This window comes from Oncorhynchus mykiss, unplaced genomic scaffold (genome assembly GCF_013265735.2).
Source record: "Oncorhynchus mykiss isolate Arlee unplaced genomic scaffold, USDA_OmykA_1.1 un_scaffold_221, whole genome shotgun sequence".
NCBI lineage: Eukaryota > Metazoa > Chordata > Actinopteri > Salmoniformes > Salmonidae > Oncorhynchus > Oncorhynchus mykiss.
In genome coordinates this window covers 310,837-330,787 of record NW_023493690.1, presented here as the reverse complement: position 1 = coordinate 330,787, position 19,951 = coordinate 310,837, and the positions used below count along the sequence as shown (strand labels likewise).

Genomic DNA, 19,951 nt, shown 5'->3' with positions numbered 1-19,951 from the left:
CGCTCACTCATATATCTTGATGTACATATTCTCATTAATTTACACTTGTGTGTGTATAAGGTAGTAGTTGTGGAATTGTTAGCTAGATTACTCGTTGGTTATTACTGCATTGTCGGAACTAGAAGCACAAGCATTTCGCTACACTCGCATTAACATCTGCTAACCATGTTTATGTGACCAATAACATTTGATTTGATGTACTCTATTCCAATGAGGCCAGACACACATGTACAACATACATGTAAGGGGCACATGAACTCGCAAACTCAACAAGGAGAGAGGCAAGGAGGGGTAAACTACTGACGTTGAATTCTGAGTGTGTGAATAATGTGAAAAAAGTCACATATGTTATTTTAATACAATATGTAAAATTAGGCTAACGCATACAAAGCAGAAAGACAACAGTTTACAAATAATCTCAGGGACAACGAAAATATTTTCATCCCAAAATTGCATGTCTGTCCGACCGACCGCGCCTCAATGATCTATGTCGGGACCGGCTACAAGCAATACAGTCCTCTACAAGAAACCACTAAATAATTGTAAAATACCCAAAGAAAGATTAGATGATTCCGACAGACTACACACAGTAAGATTTTGCCAAGTGTCTGTTTATCTTCGACACATGAAAGAGTTGGATTCAGGGAAATGTTTTAGTCTACAAGGTAAAACTGTCAACATTTTTGTCAAAAGAGCCTTTGTAGATTAATAAACAACGTGCTTTTTTCCCCGCGTCGTTTTTTTATCATGTTGCTCATCTCGTGAATGAAATGAGTGACATGACGAACGGCCAATCATTTATCTCAAAATTAAAGGCGTTTCCGTTGTCGGCAAAAACAATTGGCTAGAATAAAACAACGTCACACTGACAACTTCCGGTGGCGCGATTTTCGGACTGAACATTTTTTTTACAGTCAGAAGTTTGAGCTGTAAAAATATCAACTCGCTTTAACGTTGTCTGATAGCTTAACTAACTTTGTCAACATCGTTTTGCAAATATTTCAACAGCAGTATTCAAGAAAACGTGTTGATAACAGTAGTTTATCTTTTCTATACGTCTTGGAAGGCAAACTACCTGAAAAGCCACAAATAGGATTAAGGCAATCCGACCGTGATAGTTAGCTAGCTCGTTAGCATCTTTGAAGGCGTCGCTTTTCTTTCTCTCTCTGTCCTCGTTATCACATTGTCTGTTTGTACCCGATATCAGGTTTAAGGAACTTTTCCACCAATAATCTATTTTGTTAACAAACCGTATTGCACGTTTCGCCGTTTTTTTTGTTGCAAAGGTCGGGTACAGTAGTGACAGTGAGTAGCCCAGCTAAGCTACTGTAGTTATCATGGAGAACCATTGGAGTAATCTTCAGTCCAGTGGACGAGACAAACAGCGAAAGAAGGGATTCACCACAGGACAAGGTGGATCGTCTGGAGGCGAGGATGGAGAACGTAAACCAAAGTTTGTAAGTAGGCCTTTTCTAAAAATCGATCGCTGAAAGTGTCACTGACTCGACACAGTTTAACTCAAGTGAAACAACTCACCCTGGGTTGTAAATTAACTCTCAGGACGAGCTGAAGTGACGTTTTGACAATGCGTTTTTGCCCACCATCATCATGCAATGATTCAGGCTTGGTAGTTAAATACTTGTTCCCGTAAACCTGCTAATAATTGACATTCCAGTACAATGCCATGTACTGATGTTTGTTTTGAAAGTCAATCTGTCTTGTCTGCACTCACATTGTGCTAAATCTCATTTTTTTTCTCCACTGATAATGTAAACGTTGACATTAATATTTTTTTACAAGGATTTGCTCTGTGCCAAATCTAGCAAAGCCCACTCTCTCTCTCTCTTCAAATGAAAGGGACATTTTGTCTCTCCTTTTTCTAATGGTCGTCTGTAATATAGCATAGAGTCAAACATAGCTACAAGATTGTATACCTGAGATTTGTGGTATCCATTACTAGCTGTTACAGGTTACCTTTACAAAACGTCGTTTGGATTTCAGCAAACTAAGACAGGCATGCAACGCCAGAGAACAAACACATAAGGGTTTAAGAATTTAAACAATGTTAAGTGTAGATGCATAGCGAGTCAGAGGTTCATTTGAAGAACTCTAGTCGGTGGAGGAGTTGAGGTACTTCACTAAGGGTGTGGTAGCTGACTAATGTTAAAATAACAATGTAGGATATTCAGTCAGTTCAGGACGAAGAAGTATTGTTGATATCCCAGATACAGGCCTTTACAGTCCAGCATTACGTTGTGGTGGTTGTATTTGCTTTGCCTCAGACAAGCTGGGCTGTATCAACAGGTCAAATTAGCCAGGGGATAAGTAAGCTAGATGTAATCCCGCTGCCTCTGTACTCTACTGACCGATGTCGTCTGTCTGCTCTGGTCCGTCTTTCTCGACACCACGTGGACAAATAAGGTTTGACCTCTCCTTGGGCTGACTGGTCAGAAGTAGTGTTCTGTAAAGGGAATAGGAGGCCATTTGAGACTCCATACTGTGAGACTGCTCCTGCCACACCAGACATCAGTCTAGTCTTTCAGATGTTCCACTTCTAGAATTAGAACGAGTCTAATGATGATTCTAATTCAAGGGTTCCGACTTCCACACATTCCTTTTTCATTGCTTCAGCTTTATTTTTTTCAGCAACAATGTTTCAGTTTATTCTGCAGCCAGGTTAAATTATATATATATATATATTTAAACACTTTGATTCATTTGCGTTGTCACCTGTGCCAGTATTGAAGAGAAGCATTGATGCTTGTCTTAGGAACTTTTTTTATAAGAGCTTCTTTCATCTTAGAGAAATGGTTCTTTCCTCTTTAGGCAGCAGATCACGGCCGACAAATGTTAATGACATTTTATGAGTGACACAAAACTAATGGAGTATCGCCTCTCTGTCTCTCTCTCTCTCTTCTCTGACTTTTTAATTCTAATCCAATGCAAATACGCAGGCTTGAGCAACTGACTGCAGAAGTTGGAAATAAGGCCTTTGTTCCAAACGGCACCATATTCCCTATTTAGTGCACTACTTTAGACCAGAGCCCCATAGAACCCTATTCCCTACATAGTGCACTACTTTAGACCAGGGCCCTATAGAACTCTATTCCCTACATAGTGCACTACTTTAGACCAGAGCCCTATAGAACCCTATTCCCCATATAGTGCACTACTTTAGACCAGAGCCCTATAGAACCCTATTCCCTACATAGTGCACTACTTTGGACCAGATCCTTATGGAAATAGGGGTCCATGTATATTCTGAGCTCCCTCCGTCAGCCAGAGGTTATGCTACCTTTTCAAATGGAATTGCTGACAGTCTATTACACTGCTGCCCTAGATTAAAGTTTTAATCATTATGAGAGTCTTCTCCTGAGGTCCCTGGGTCCTCTTCCAATCTGTTAAGTACCTTGGTAATGTGACACTCAAACACACACACTCGTTTAGCTCAATCTGGGCGGTACATTTTTTTTTTTTTCTTCCAGAGACGTTTCAGAGATTTGGAATGGAGGGATTGACACAGGAAGTGTAGAACAGGAAATCAGATGAACAGATTGTGATAATGGACCCGTTTCGTTTGAAATGGATCTGCGTCCCAAATTGGACCCTATGTACTATGGTGTGAAGTGCACAGTATAGGAAATAAGTTTCTATTTGGGATGGAACCCCCCCCCCCCCGAGTGTTCAGTTGGGGTGGGGTTTTCTTGAAGGCCAGGGATCCCTGTGACGTTGTTGGAGGGAGTTAAACATAACAGAATAATAATACCCAGGGAATGTCAACTGTGGCGTTGCCATGGTTATGTCATGCTAGAGGATTCTGGAGTGTGGACTTCCTTGTTTGTCACTAGGTTCTATTTCCTGGTTCTCTCTCTTTCCCTGAGAATGTTCCGGAGACAGTATAGCGAGTCAGAACACATTTGGACTGTAGCTGTGTACTGTGTGAACTGAATTATAATTATAGTTCTCTACCTCCAACTTGTTTATTCTCAGCAAAGCTTTGACCTAGTTACCTCCTGCTGTAGACTAGTGTCTGGTTGTTTAAACAACACTTTGACCTCGTGACCTCCTGCCGTAGACTAGTGTCTGGTTGTTTAAACACGTTGACCTAGTGACCTCCTGCCGTAGACTAGTGTCTGGTTGTTTAAACACGTTGACCTAGTGACCTCCTGCCGTAGACTAGTGTCTGGTTGTTTAAACACGTTGACCTAGTGACCTCCTGCAGTAGACTAGTGTCTGGTTGTTTAAACAGCACATTGACCTAGTGACCTCCTGCCGTAGACTAGTGTCTGGTTGTTTAAACAACACGTTGACCTAGTGACCTCCTGCCGTAGACTAGTGTCTGGTTGTTTAAACACGTTGACCTAGTGACCTCCTGCCGTAGACTAGTGTCTGGTTGTTTAAACACGTTGACCTAGTGACCTCCTGCCGTAGACTAGTGTCTGGTTGTTTAAACAACACTTTGACCTCGTGACCTCCTGCCGTAGACTAGTGTCTGGTTGTTTAAACAACACTTTGACCTAGTGACCTCCTGCCGTAGACTAGTGTCTGGTTGTTTAAACACGTTGACCTAGTGACCTCCTGCCGTAGACTAGTGTCTGGTTGTTTAAACAGCACGTTGACCTAGTGACCTCCTGCCGTAGACTAGTGTCTGGTTGTTTAAACAGCACTTTGACCTAGTGACCTCCTGCCGTAGACTAGTGTCTGGTTGTTTAAACAGCACTTTGACCTAGTGACCTCCTGCCGTAGACTAGTGTCTGGTTGTTTAAACAGCACTTTGACCTAGTGACCTCCTGCCGTAGACTAGTGTCTGGTTGTTTAAACAACACTTTGACCTCGTGACCTCCTGCCGTAGACTAGTGTCTGGTTGTTTAAACAACACTTTGACCTCGTGACCTCCTGCCGTAGACTAGTGTCTGGTTGTTTAAACACGTTGACCTAGTGACCTCCTGCCGTAGACTAGTGTCTGGTTGTTTAAACAGCACGTTGACCTAGTGACCTCCTGCCGTAGACTAGTGTCTGGTTGTTTAAACAACACTTTGACCTCGTGACCTCCTGCCGTAGACTAGTGTCTGGTTGTTTAAACAACACTTTGACCTAGTGACCTCCTGCCGTAGACTAGTGTCTGGTTGTTTAAACAGCACGTTGACCTAGTGACCTCCTGCCGTAGACTAGTGTCTGGTTGTTTAAACAGCACTTTGACCTAGTGACCTCCTGCCGTAGACTAGTGTCTGGTTGTTTAAACAGCACTTTGACCTAGTGACCTCCTGCAGTAGACTAGTGTCTGATTGTTTAAACAGCACTTTGACCTAGTTACCTCCTGCTGTAGACTAGTGTCTGGTTGTTTAAACAGCACTTTGACCTAGTGACCTCCTGCCGTAGACTAGTGTCTGGTCCAGAGGGAGTTCATCAAGCTGCCTCACACTACAGGACATGGGCTCCTGCCCTGTGGGCCGTTCTGGCTCAGACAAGAATACTTACTACCTAGCGACTGCCGTCCCACCTTGTGTGGATCTGTGTGTGTGTGGTTCTGTGTGTTTGTCTGTGTGTGTGGTTCTGTGTGTCTGTGTGTGTGGTTCTGTGTGTCTGTGTGTGTGTGTGGTCTTCTACGTCTGTCTGTGTCTGTGTGTGTGTGGTTTTCTGTGTGTGTGTGGTTTTCTACGTTTGTCTGTGTGTGTGGTTCTGTGTGTCTGTGTGTGTGTGTGGTCTTCTACGTCTGTCTGTGTCTGTGTGTGTGTGGTTTTCTGTGTGTGTGTGGTCTTCTACGTCTGTCTGTGTGTGTGGTTCTGTGTGTATGTGTGTGTGTGTGGTCTTCTACGTCTGTCTGTGTGTGTGTGGTTTTCTGTGTGTGTGTGGTCTTCTACGTCTGTCTGTGTGTGTGGTTCTGTGTGTCTGTGTGTGTGTGTGGTCTTCTACGTCTGTCTGTGTGTGTGTGTGGTTTTCTGTGTGTGTGTGGTTTTCTACGTTTGTCTGTGTGTTTGTGGGTTTCTGTGTCGCCTCTGTGTGGTTCTGTTGTCTGTGTGTGTGTGTGTGGTTCTGTTGTCTGTGTGTGTGGTTCTCTGTGTCCCTCTAAGTGTCTTGCCGTCCCTCCCTGTAGTGTAGCTGCTGGCTGTGACTGACTGACCGTGGTGATGTCATTAGTTGGATTGGTTCCACATTTAGCCTGCTGAACTTGAGCCTCCAGGTCACAGTGTGGAGTCTCTCTGTCTGTTGGTAACAGTGTGGAGTCTCTCTGTCTGTTGGTAACAGTGTGGGGTCTCTCTGTCTGTTGGTAACAGTGTGGAGTCTCTGTCTGTTGGTAACAGTGTGGAGTCTGAGAGTCTCTGTCTGTTGGTAACAGTGTGGGGTCTCTCTGTCTCCAGGTAACAGTCTGGGGTCTGAGTCTCTGTCTGTTGCTAACAGTCTGGGGTCTGAGTCTCTCTGTCTGTTGGTAACAGTGTGGAGTCTCTGTCTGTTGGTAACAGTCTGGGGTCTGAGTCTCTGTCTGTTGCTAACAGTCTGGGGTCTGAGATCTCTCTGTCTGTTGGTAACAGTCTGGGGTCTGAGTCTCTGTCTGTTGGTAACAGTCTGGGGTCTGAGTCTCTGTCTGTTGGTAACAGTCTGGGGTCTGGGTCTCTCTGTCTGTTGGTAACAGTCTGGGGTCTGAGTCTCTCTGTCTGTTGGTAACAGTCTGGGGTCTCTCTGTCTCCAGGTAACAGTCTGGGGTCTCTCTGTCACAGGTCACAGTCTGGGGTCTGAGTCTCTGTCTGTTGGTAACAGTCTGGGGTCTGAGTCTCTCTGTCTGTTGGTAACAGTCTGGGGTCTGAGTCAGGAGCTTTCTGATGTAACTTTATCGATGTAGGGGTAACAGTCTGGGGTCTGAGTCTCTCTGTCTGTTGGTAACAGTGTGGGGTCTGAGTCTCTCTGTCTGTTGGTAACAGTGTGGGGTCTGAGTCTCTCTGTCTGTTGGTAACAGTGTGGAGTCTGAGTCTCTGTCTGTTGGTAACAGTCTGGGGTCTGAGTCTCTCTCTCTGTTGGTAACAGTGTGGGGTCTGAGTCTCTCTGTCTGTTGGTAACAGTGTGGGGTCTGAGTCTCTCTGTCTGTTGGTAACTGTGTGGGGTCTGAGTCTCTCTGTCTGTTGGTAACAGTGTGGAGTCTGAGTCTCTGTCTGTTGGTAACAGTCTGGGGTCTGAGTCTCTCTGTCTGTTGGTAACAGTGTGGGGTCTGAGTCTCTCTGTCTGTTGGTAACAGTGTGGGGTCTGAGTCAGGAACTTTCTGATGTAACTTTATCGATGTAGGGGCATCAGTCCGTTTTCAAACTTTGGTCGTCGTACTTTGATCTGGTTTTATCCAATTTCATGAACGACGTGACTTTGACTGTTCTGAACTTTAAAAAAAATATATCCTGTCTAATTTCCCAGAGGCTGAGATCGATACACAGCCTCTCTGTGGGATGTGAGAGAACCGCTTGATCAATTATCGATACACAGCCTCTCTGTGGGATGTGAGAGAACCGCTTGGTCAATTATCGATACACAGCCTCTCTGTGGGATGTGAGAGAACCGCTTGGTCAATTATCGATACACAGCCTCTCTGTGGGATGTGAGAGAACCGCTTGATCAATTATCGATACACAGCCTCTCTGTGGGATGTGAGAGAACCGCTTGGTCAATTATCGATACACAGCCTCTCTGTGGGATGTGAGAGAACCGCTTGGTCAATTATCGATACACAGCCTCTCTGTGGGATGTGAGAGAACCGCTTGGTCAATTATCGATACACAGCCTCTCTGTGGGATGTGAGAGAACCGCTTGGTCAATTATCGATACACAGCCTCTCTGTGGGATGTGAGAGAACCGCTTGGTCAATTATCGATACACAGCCTCTCTGTGGGATGTGAGAGAACCGCTTGGTCAATTATCGATACACAGCCTCTCTGTGGGATGTGAGAGAACCGCTTGGTCAATTATCGATACACAGCCTCTCTGTGGGATGTGAGAGAACCGCTTGGTCAATTATCGATACACAGCCTCTCTGTGGGATGTGAGAGAACCGCTTGGTCAATTATCGATACACAGCCTCTCTGTGGGATGTGAGAGAACCGCTTGGTCAATTATCGATACACAGCCTCTCTGTGGGATGTGAGAGAACCGCTTGGTCAATTATCGATGCACAGCCTCTCTGTGGGATGTGAGAGAACCGCTTGGTCAATTATCGATACACAGCCTCTCTGTGGGATGTGAGAGAACCGCTTGGTCAATTATCGATACACAGCCTCTCTGTGGGATGTGAGAGAACCGCTTGGTCAATTATCGATACACAGCCTCTCTGTGGGATGTGAGAGAACCGCTTGGTCAATTATCGATACACAGCCTCTCTGTGGGATGTGAGAGAACCGCTTGGTCAATTATCGATACACAGCCTCTCTGTGGGATGTGAGAGAACCGCTTGGTCAATTATCGATGCACAGCCTCTCTGTGGGATGTGAGAGAACCGCTTGGTCAATTATCGATGCACAGCCTCTCTGTGGGATGTGAGAGAACCGCTTGGTCAATTATCGATACACAGCCTCTCTGTGGGATGTGAGAGAACCGCTTGGTCAATTATCGATACACAGCCTCTCTGTGGGATGTGAGAGAACCGCTTGGTCAATTATCGATACACAGCCTCTCTGTGGGATGTGAGAGAACCGCTTGGTCAATTATCGATACACAGCCTCTCTGTGGGATGTGAGAGAACCGCTTGGTCAATTAACCACCAGTTCACCCTGAAATCAGAACAAGATTAAATCAAGTTGAATGTGGGATAGTGAACAGCTATGATTTAACAGAGGATAGGTCTCAGATGGCGCCCTGTTCCCTCTATAGGGAACTACTATTATACCGCCTTATTCCCTCTATAGGGCACTACTATTATACTGCCCTGTTCCCTCTATAGGGCACTACTTTAGTGGCGCCCTATTCCCTCTATAGGGCACTACTATTATACTGCCCTGTTCCCTCTATAGGACACTACTATTAAACTGCCCTGTTCCCTCTATAGGGCACTACTATTATACCGCCTTATTCCCTCTATAGGGCACTACTATTATACTGCCCTGTTCCCTCTATAGGACACTACTATTATACTGCCCTGTTCCCTCTATAGGGCACTACTATTATACTGCCCTGTTCCCTCTATAGGACACTACTATTATACTGCCCTGTTCCCTCTATAGGGCACTACTATTATACCGCCCTGTTCCCTCTATAGGACACTACTATTATACTGCCCTGTTCCCTCTATAGGGCACTACTATTAAACTGCCCTGTTCCCTCTATAGGGCACTACTATTATACTTCCCTGTTCCCTCTATAGGGCACTACTATTAAACTGCCCTGTTCCCTCTATAGGGCACTACTATTATACCGCCCTGTTCCCTCTATAGGACACTACTATTATACTGCCCTGTTCCCTCTATAGGGCACTACTATTATACCGCCCTGTTCCCTCTATAGGGCACTACTATTATACTGCCCTGTTCCCTCTATAGGGCACTACTATTAAACTGCCCTGTTCCCTCTATAGGGCACTACTATTATACTGCCCTGTTCCCTCTATAGGGCACTACTATTATACTGCCCTGTTCCCTCTATAGGGCACTACTATTATACTGCCCTGTTCCCTCTATAGGGCACTACTATTATACCGCCCTGTTCCCTCTATAGGGCACTACTTTTATACCGCCCTGTTCCCTCTATAGGGCACTACTTTAGTGGCGCCCTGTTCCCTCTATAGGGCACTACTATTATACCGCCCTGTTCCCTCTATAGGACACTACTTTTATACCGCCCTGTTCCCTCTATAGGGCACTACTTTAGTGGCGCCCTGTTCCCTATATAGGGCACTACTTTAGTGGCGCCCTGTTCCCTCTATAGGGCACTACTTTAGTGGCGCCCTGTTCCCTATATAGGGCACTACTTTAGTGGCGCCCTGTTCCCTATATAGGGCACTACTTTAGTGGCGCCCTGTTCCCTATATAGGGCACTACTTTAGTGGCGCCCTGTTCCCTCTATAGGGCACTACTTTAGTGGCGCCCTGTTCCCTATATAGGGCACTACTTTAGTGGCGCCCTGTTCCCTCTATAGGGCACTACTTTAGTGGCGCCCTGTTCCCTATATAGGGCACTACTTTTATACCGCCCTGTTCCCTCTATAGGGCACTACTTTAGTGGCGCCCTGTTCCCTCTATAGGGCACTACTATTATACCGCCCTGTTCCCTCTATAGGACACTACTTTTATACCGCCCTGTTCCCTCTATAGGGCACTACTTTAGTGGCGCCCTGTTCCCTATATAGGGCACTACTTTAGTGGCGCCCTGTTCCCTCTATAGGGCACTACTTTAGTGGCGCCCTGTTCCCTATATAGGGCACTACTTTAGTGGCGCCCTGTTCCCTATATAGGGCACTACTTTAGTGGCGCCCTGTTCCCTATATAGGGCACTACTTTAGTGGCGCCCTGTTCCCTCTATAGGGCACTACTTTAGTGGCGCCCTGTTCCCTATATAGGGCACTACTTTAGTGGCGCCCTGTTCCCTCTATAGGGCACTACTTTAGTGGCGCCCTGTTCCCTATATAGGGCACTACTTTTGATCAGAGCACTATGGGTGTGTTAAAATCAGATCACGTCTTACCCCATGTGTCGAAATAGGGATCAAATCAATGACAACAATCAATGTACTGCAGATAGTACACATGGAAACAACATCGAAGAACCAGGAACACACAGAGAAACACACAGAGAAACACACAGAGAAACACACAGAGAAACACACAGAGAAACACACAGTTGACTAGTAGTCTGCAGGAGACTAGAACCAGGAACACACAGAAACACACACAGAAACACACACAGAAACACACAGAGAAACACACAGTTGACTAGTAGTCTGCAGGAAACTAGAACCAGGAACACACAGTTGACTAGTAGACTGCAGGAGACTAGAACCAGGAACACACAGTTGACTAGTAGACTGCAGGAGACTAGAACCAGGAACACACAGTTGACTAGTAGTCTGCAGGAGACTAGAACCAGGAACACACAGTTGACTAGTAGTCTGCAGGAGACTAGAACCAGGAACACACAGTTGACTAGTAGTCTGCAGGAGACTAGAACCAGGAACACACAGTTGACCAGTAGTCTGCAGGAGACTAGAACCAGGAACACACAGTTGACTAGTAGTCTGCAGGAGACTAGAACCAGGAACACACAGTTGACCAGTAGTCTGCAGGAGACTAGAACCAGGAACACACAGTTGACTAGTAGACTGCAGGAGACTAGAACCAGGAACACACAGTTGACTAGTAGAGTGCAGGAAACTAGAACCAGGAACACACAGTTGACCAGTAGTCTGCAGGAGACTAGAACCAGGAACACACAGTTGACTAGTAGTCTGCAGGAGACTAGAACCAGGAACACACAGTTGACCAGTAGTCTGCAGGAGACTAGAACCAGGAACACACAGTTGACCAGTAGTCTGCAGGAGACTAGAACCAGGAACACACAGTTGACTAGTAGTCTGCAGGAGACTAGAACCAGGAACACACAGTTGACTAGTAGACTGCAGGAGACTAGAACCAGGAACACACAGTTGACCAGTAGTCTGCAGGAGACTAGAACCAGGAACACACAGTTGACTAGTAGACTGCAGGAGACTAGAACCAGGAACACACAGTTGACCAGTAGTCTGCAGGAGACTAGAACCAGGAACACACAGTTGACTAGTAGACTGCAGGAGACTAGAACCAGGAACACACAGTTGACCAGTAGTCTGCAGGAGACTAGAACCAGGAACACACAGTTGACCAGTAGTCTGCAGGAGACTAGAACCAGGAACACACAGTTGACCAGTAGTCTGCAGGAGACTAGAACCAGGAACACACAGTTGACTAGTAGACTGCAGGAGAGAAATATGCAATTAAACTCAATGGTATCAAAAACAGAACAGTTTATTTTTATAAACACAAGTTAAAACCAGTTAAAAAAAAATAATTAAATATGTACATATTTACAGGAGCTCTCTGCTACTGGGACGCCGCCATGGCAACTGCAGATAAGACTGAGATTGGGTGATTTAACGTTGAGTCAGGTGATGACCAGTAACAACCACACTAACACGAGTGAAACTTAACGAGAGTAAATAAAACAGTCTTCAAAGCTGCCGCCAATGAGTCACATTCAGTCTGAGATGCCTCGGGCAGACGCTGAGTCTGAGATGCCTCGGGCAGACGCTGAGTCTGAGATGCCTCGGGCAGACGCTGAGTCTGAGATGCCTCGGGCAGACGCTGAGTCTGAGATGCCTCGGGCAGACGCTGAGTCTGAGATGCCTCGGGCAGACGCTGAGTCTGAGATGCCTCGGGCAGACGCTGAGTCTGAGATGCCTCGGGCAGACGCTGAGTCTGAGATGCCTCGGGTTGTAATGTCAGTCTTCTACGTCTATAGAGGTGTCTCCCCCGGTTGTAATGTCAGTCTTCTACGTTTTATAGAGGTGTCTCGTTCAGCTGCGTCGTGGGGGAAGCTGCTCGCCAGCTGAGGGCCTCTCTACGATAGGTTAATCCTTATTCTACCGCTGTAAGGTCATTTCAGTTGACTTGGATGATCCTTAGCAATTACATCCCCCCCCCCCCCCCCCCCCTGGCTACTGGCTGGTTTAGATCCAAATATTTACAAAGAGGAGATGATGAGTAGGACTTGAATTCGGGGGACCATATTTTGGTTTATTGCCTTCAGGTGAAGCGACATGATTCGACCACTAGGTGGTGCTGTAACACCACAAAATAACAAAGGAAACTCATTTCTCTATCAGAAGTTGTGACATTTAAAAAGCTGCAGATTTCAGAACTGCATACTGTCTGGGGCTCGTTTTCAATATACAACCCCCCCCCCCCCCCCCCCCCACACTCCACCACCATAACATTCAAACAAACATGTTTACGACAATTAGCACAAAGAAGGAAGACAGAATGTGTGTTTTTTTTTATGTCTAAACGGTGTTCTTGTATCTGTCCGTAAGAGTTGCATTTCTGAAAGGAGAATTAGTAGAGGAAATATCACCTTAGCAAGCCCCCCCCTCCAACCCAACCCCCCCCCCCCCCCCTTTTACTGATGCGTCTTGAGCTGTGAAAATGCCCTGCAGTCTTTAATTACAGTAATGGCTGTTTGCCATAATTCTGTTTTTCACACAAATAAATGCTGAAGGGTTGTGCCACTACTGATCGCTGTGGGGTGAAAACACTATAATTAAATAGAAACCGGGTACAGTGCATATTTCAGAGAGACATTTCGCTGCACCTGCGATTAACCTCTGCAAATCTGTGTACGTGACCAATAAACTTTGATTTGACACACACACACACACACACACACACACACACACACACACACACACACACACACACACACCTTTCCTTGATTAATGAAGCCGTCATGATATAAAACCTAACTCGAGCTGCCGTTCACTGCGTCAGAAATCCCCAGAATGCCGTTGACCAGATTAGGATGAAATGCAGAGAGCAGGTGTCCGCATTTGTCGCTGACATTCTGATGCGCCCTTCAGAAAGCGATGTCCTGGGTGGAACGATCTCCGCTCCCATCTGGCTTGGCCCTGTGTGTGTGTGTGTGTGTGTGTGTGTGTGTGTGTGTGTGTGTGTGTGTGTGATCTATCCAGTGGAGAATCTAGAACACGGTGGGGTCAACCGTAACGACAGGCATTACCGCTAATTACTACCAGCTGATTGAGTCTTTAGTCCTCAGATGTGCTGAATAGCAGCTCTCAGGTGTGTGTGTGTACAGGAGAGAGACAGAAAGGAACAACTGAGCATTCAAGCAGAATAAATCGGGGTCAGTTAGTGGCAGGGCTCGTAACATCTATAGGGGAGGTCAGTTAGTGACAGGGCTGGTAATATCTATAGGGGGGGGTCAGTTAGTGACAGGGCTGGTAACATCTATAGGGGAGGTCAGTTAGTGACAGGGCTGGTAACATCTATAGGGTCAGTTAGTGACAGGGCTGGTAACATCTATAGGGGAGGTCAGTTAGTGACAGGGCTGGTAACATCTATAGGGGAGGTCAGTTAGTGACAGGGCTGGTAACATCTATAGGGAGGTCAGTTAGTGACAGGGCTGGTAACATCTATAGGTGAGGTCAGTTAGTGACAGGGCTGGTAACATCTATAGGGGGGGGTCAGTTAGTGACAGGGCTGGTAACATCTATAGGGGAGGTCAGTTAGTGCCAGGGCTGGTAACATCTATAGGGGAGGTCAGTTAGTGACAGGGCTGGTAACATCTATAGGGGAGGTCAGTTAGTGACAGGGCTGGTAACATCTATAGGGGGGTCAGTTAGTGACCGGGCTGGTAACATCTATAGGGGGGGTCAGTTAGTGACCGGGCTGGTAACATCTATAGGGGAGGTCAGTTAGTGACAGGGCTGGTAACATCTATAGGGGGGGTCAGTTAGTGACAGGGCTGGTAACATCTATAGGGGAGGTCAGTTAGTGACAGGGCTGGTAACATCTATAGGGGGGGTCAGTTAGTGACAGGGCTGGTAACATCTATAGGGTCAGTTAGTGACAGGGCTGGTAACATCTATAGGGTCAGTTAGTGACCGGGCTGGTAACATCTATAGGGGAGGTCAGTTAGTGACAGGGCTGGTAACATCTATAGGGGGGGTCAGTTAGTGACAGGGCTGGTAACATCTATAGGGGAGGTCAGTTAGTGACAGGGCTGGTAACATCTATAGGGGAGGTCAGTTAGTGACAGGGCTGGTAACATCTATAGGGGAGGTCAGTTAGTGACAGGGCTGGTAACATCTATAGGGTCAGTTAGTGACAGGGCTGGTAACATCTATAGGGGGGGTCAGTTAGTGACCGGGCTGGTAACATCTATAGGGGAGGTCAGTTAGTGACAGGGCTGGTAACATCTATAGGGGGGGTCAGTTAGTGACAGGGCTGGTAACATCTATAGGGGAGGTCAGTTAGTGACAGGGCTGGTAACATCTATAGGGGAGGTCAGTTAGTGACAGGGCTGGTAACATCTATAGGGAGGTCAGTTAGTGACAGGGCTGGTAACATCTATAGGGGGGGTCAGTTAGTGACAGGGCTGGTAACATCTATAGGGGAGGTCAGTTAGTGACAGGGCTGGTAACATCTATAGGGGAGGTCAGTTAGTGACAGGGCTGGTAACATCTATAGGGGAGGTCAGTTAGTGACAGGGCTGGTAACATCTATAGGGGAGGTCAGTTAGTGACAGGGCTGGTAACATCTATAGGGGGAGGTCAGTTAGTGACAGGGCTGGTAACATCTATAGGGTCAGTTAGTGACAGGGCTGGTAACATCTATAGGGGAGGTCAGTTAGTGACAGGGCTGGTAACATCTATAGGGGGAGGTCAGTTAGTGACAGGGCTGGTAACATCTATAGGGTCAGTTAGTGACAGGGCTGGTAACATCTATAGGGGGGGTCAGTTAGTGACCGGGCTGGTAACATCTATAGGGGAGGTCAGTTAGTGACAGGGCTGGTAACATCTATAGGGGGGGTCAGTTAGTGACAGGGAGCGCTGATAAAAGTAGTGCCCTATAAAGGGAATAGGGTCTAAAGTAGTGCCCTATAAAGGGAATAGGGTCTAAAGTAGTGCCCTATAAAGGGAATAGGGTCTATAGTAGTGCCCTATAAAGGGAATAGGGTCTGAAGTCGTGCCCTATACAGGGAATAGGGTCTGAAGTCGTGCCCTATACAGGGAATAGGGTCTAAAGTAGTGCCCTATAAAGGGAATAGGGTCTGAAGTCGTGCCCTATACAGGGAATAGGGTCTGGAGTCGTGCCCTATACAGGGAATAGGGTCTAAAGTAGTGCCCTATAGAGGGAATAGGGTCTAAAGTAGTGCCCTATGAAGGGAATAGGGTCTAAAGTAGTGCCCTATAAAGGGAATAGGGTCTAAAGTAGTGCCCTATAAAGGGAATAGGGTCTAAAGTAGTGCCCTATAGAGGGAATAGGGTCTAAAGTAGTGCCCTATAAAGGGAATAGGGTCTAAAGTAGTGCCCTATAAAGGGAATAGGGTCTATAGTAGTGCCCTATAAAGGGAATAGGGTCTGAAGTCGTGCCCTATACAGGGAATAGGGTCTGAAGTCGTGCCCTATACAGGGAATAGGGTCTAAAGTAGTGCCCTATAAAGGGAATAGGGTCTGAAGTCGTGCCCTATACAGGGAATAGGGTCTGGAGTCGTGCCCTATACAGGGAATAGGGTCTAAAGTAGTGCCCTATAGAGGGAATAGGGTCTAAAGTAGTGCCCTATGAAGGGAATAGGGTCTAAAGTAGTGCCCTATAAAGGGAATAGGGTCTAAAGTAGTGCCCTATAAAGGGAATAGGGTCTAAAGTAGTGCCCTATAAAGGGAATAGGGTCTATAGTAGTGCCCTATAAAGGGAATAGGGTCTATAGTAGTGCTCTATAAAGGGAATAGGGTCTAAAGTAGTGCCCTATAAAGGGAATAGTGTCTATAGTAGTGCCCTATAAAGGGAATAGGGTCTATAGTAGTGCCCTATAAAGGGAATAGGGTCTATAGTAGTGCTCTATAAAGGGAATAGGGTCTATAGTCGTGCCCTATACAGGGAATAGGGTCTGAAGTCGTGCCCTATACAGGGAATAGGGTCTGAAGTCGTGCCCTATACAGGGAATAGGGTCTATAGTAGTGCCCTATACAGGGAATAGGGTCTATAGTAGTGCTCTATACAGGGAATAGGGTCTGTAGTCGTGCTCTATACAGGGAATAGGGTCTATAGTAGTGCTCTATACAGGGAATAGGGTCTATAGTAGTGCCCTATACAGGGAATAGGGTCTGAAGTAGTGCCCTATACAGGGAATAGGCAGCCAGTTGGGATACATCACCCCAGCGTTTCTCCCTGATTGGTAGGCAGTGCAGCTACAGCAGTGGGCTTAATGAACAGAACCATTTTTCTGGAGAGGCAATTATAGGATCTGCCAGTTGTGGTTCTGGTTGATCACAACACGTCTCCCTCCACTAACGGTGCAGTTAACACTGAGACCGTTCCCCTCTCTCTTTTTAAAATGGAGAGAGAAAACATCACCAGACCCCCCCCCCCCCCCATATGAAACAATGAAAAGGCTTCAGGTGAGGTTTCATCAAATAAGGGGGGGGGGGGGGGGAGTACCTGGAACTGCACCGGGGAGTAGTACGCTGTTAGCCTTTTAAATTTATTTTAAATTTTAAAATATATTTATATATATTTTTATTATAAAAGTACCTGTCAGATCAACTGTTAATTTATTCCTGCAGTTCTGAATTGTTTTGGACGTGTGTTTGTGAGTTGCTTTCTGAAACGGTATCAGTGATCCTGTCCATGTGCCACTACACTGTTATTTCTGCTTGAGTTATTATTTACAATGTCTCCCTCTGTTTGACGGGGTCCTTCTGACACAACATGGAAATGGTGCCCATCACTGGTTGGTCTGCTGCAGTCGTAGGCAGCTTTAGCTGACTGGGTGTGTGTGTTTTTATTCCAAATGTCACCCTGTACCCTACATAGTGCACTCGTTTGGACCCAGTTAACCCTCTACCCTATATAGTGCACTCGTTTTGACCCAGGCCCTTAACCCTCTACCCTACATAGTGCACTCGTTTTGACCCAGGCCCTTAACCCTCTACCCTACATAGTGCACTCGTTTTGACCCAGGCCCTTAACCCTGTACCCTACATAGTGCACTCGTTTTGACCCAGGCCCTTAACCCGGTACCCTATATAGTGCACTCGTTTTGACCCAGGCCCTTAACCCTCTACCCTATATAGTGCACTCGTTTTGACCCAGGCCCTTAACCCTCTACCCTACATAGTGCACTCGTTTTGACCCAGGCCCTTAACCCTCTACCCTACATAGTGCACTCGTTTTGACCCAGGCCCTTAACCCTGTACCCTACATAGTGCACTCGTTTTGACCCAGGCCCTTAACCCGGTACCCTACATAGTGCACTCGTTTTGACCCAGGCCCTTAAGGAAAAGGAAGCCATTTGGGACGCAGGCTCACCTGTGTGATGAATAGAGTCGACAGCAGGAGCCTTGGCCTCGCCTTCACTTCACTGTGAGGTGTGTGTGTGTCAGTGTGTGTGTCTGTGTCAGTGTGTGTGTCAGTGTAGTGTGTGTGTCAGTGTAGTGTGTGTGTCAGTGTAGTGTGTGTGTGTGTGTCAGTGTGTCAGTGTTGTGTGTGTCAGTGTTGTGTGTGTGTGTGTCAGTGTGTCAGTGTAGTGTGTGTCAGTGTAGTGTGTGTCAGTGTAGTGTGTGTCAGTGTAGTGTGTGTCAGTGTAGTGTGTCAGTGTTGTGTGTGTCAGTGTTGTGTGTGTGTCAGTGTGTCAGTGTAGTGTGTGTGTCAGTGTAGTGTAGTGTGTGTGTCAGTGTAGTGTGTGTGTGTCAGTGTAGTGTGTGTGTCAGTGTAGTGTGTGTGTGTCAGTGTAGTGTGTGTGTGTCAGTGTAGTGTGTGTGTGTCAGTGTAGTGTGTGTGTGTCAGTGTAGTGTGTGTGTGTGTGTCAGTGTAGTGTGTGTGTGTGTGTCAGTGTAGTGTGTGTGTCAGTGTAGTGTGTGTGTCAGTGTAGTGTGTGTGTGTCAGTGTAGTGTGTGTGTGTCAGTGTAGTGTGTGTGTGTCAGTGTAGTGTGTGTGTGTCAGTGTAGTGTGTGTGTGTCAGTGTAGTGTGTGTGTGTGTGTCAGTGTAGTGTGTGTGTCAGTGTAGTGTGTGTGTGTCAGTGTAGTGTGTGTGTGTCAGTGTAGTGTGTGTGTGTCAGTGTAGTGTGTGTGTGTGTCAGTGTAGTGTGTGTGTGTCAGTGTAGTGTGTGTGTCAGTGTAGTGTGTGTGTGTCAGTGTAGTGTGTGTGTGTCAGTGTAGTGTGTGTGTGTCAGTGTAGTGTGTGTGTGTCAGTGTAGTGTGTGTGTGTCTGTAGTGTAGTGTGTGTGTGTCAGTGTAGTGTGTGTGTGTGTGTCAGTGTAGTGTGTGTGTGTCAGTGTAGTGTGTGTGTCAGTGTAGTGTGTGTGTGTCAGTGTAGTGTGTGTGTGTCTGTAGTGTAGTGTGTGTGTGTCAGTGTAGTGTGTGTGTGTGTGTCAGTGTAGTGTGTGTGTGTGTGTCAGTGTAGTGTGTGTGTGTCAGTGTAGTGTGTGTGTGTCAGTGTAGTGTGTGTGTCAGTGTAGTGTGTGTGTGTCAGTGTAGTGTGTGTGTGTGTCAGTGTAGTGTGTGTGTGTCAGTGTAGTGTGTGTGTGTCTGTAGTGTGTGTGTGTCAGTGTAGTGTGTGTGTGTCAGTGTAGTGTGTGTGTGTCAGTGTAGTGTGTGTGTGTCAGTGTAGTGTGTGTGTCAGTGTAGTGTGTGTGTCAGTGTAGTGTGTGTGTCAGTGTAGTGTGTGTGTGTCAGTGTAGTGTGTGTGTGTCAGTGTAGTGTGTGTGTGTCAGTGTAGTGTAGTGTGTGTCAGTGTAGTGTAGTGTGTGTCAGTGTAGTGTGTGTGTGTCAGTGTAGTGTGTGTGTGTCAGTGTAGTGTGTGTGTGTCTGTAGTGTGTGTGTGTCTGTAGTGTGTGTGTGTCAGTGTAGTGTGTGTGTGTCAGTGTAGTGTGTGTGTGTCAGTGTAGTGTGTGTGTGTCAGTGTAGTGTGTGTGTCAGTGTAGTGTGTGTGTGTCAGTGTAGTGTGTGTGTGTCAGTGTAGTGTGTGTGTGTCAGTGTAGTGTGTGTGTGTCAGTGTAGTGTAGTGTGTGTCAGTGTAGTGTGTGTGTGTGTCAGTGTAGTGTAGTGTGTGTCAGTGTAGTGTGTGTGTGTCAGTGTAGTGTGTGTGTGTCAGTGTAGTGTAGTGTGTGTCAGTGTAGTGTGTGTGTGTCAGTGTAGTGTAGTGTGTGTGTGTCAGTGTAGTGTGTGAGGAACCAGCGTTCATGACTGGCATGTTGAGAACTACTCTGCTGCAGTAGTG

The 19,951-nt window shown here is 46.5% G+C and overlaps 1 protein-coding gene across 1 annotated transcript in view; it reads left to right on the top strand.

Moving 5' to 3' along the window:
- The first annotated feature begins 890 nt into the window (after positions 1-890).
- The window catches only part of LOC110517682 (protein diaphanous homolog 3), a 286,923-nt gene continuing 267,862 nt past the window's right edge, over positions 891-19,951 (top strand). Inside the window, exon 1 of the mRNA XM_036973085.1 lies at positions 891-1,457. Within this exon, the coding sequence (XP_036828980.1) occupies positions 1,338-1,457 (120 nt within the window). The 5' untranslated portion in view covers positions 891-1,337. The remainder of the gene's footprint in view (positions 1,458-19,951) is intronic.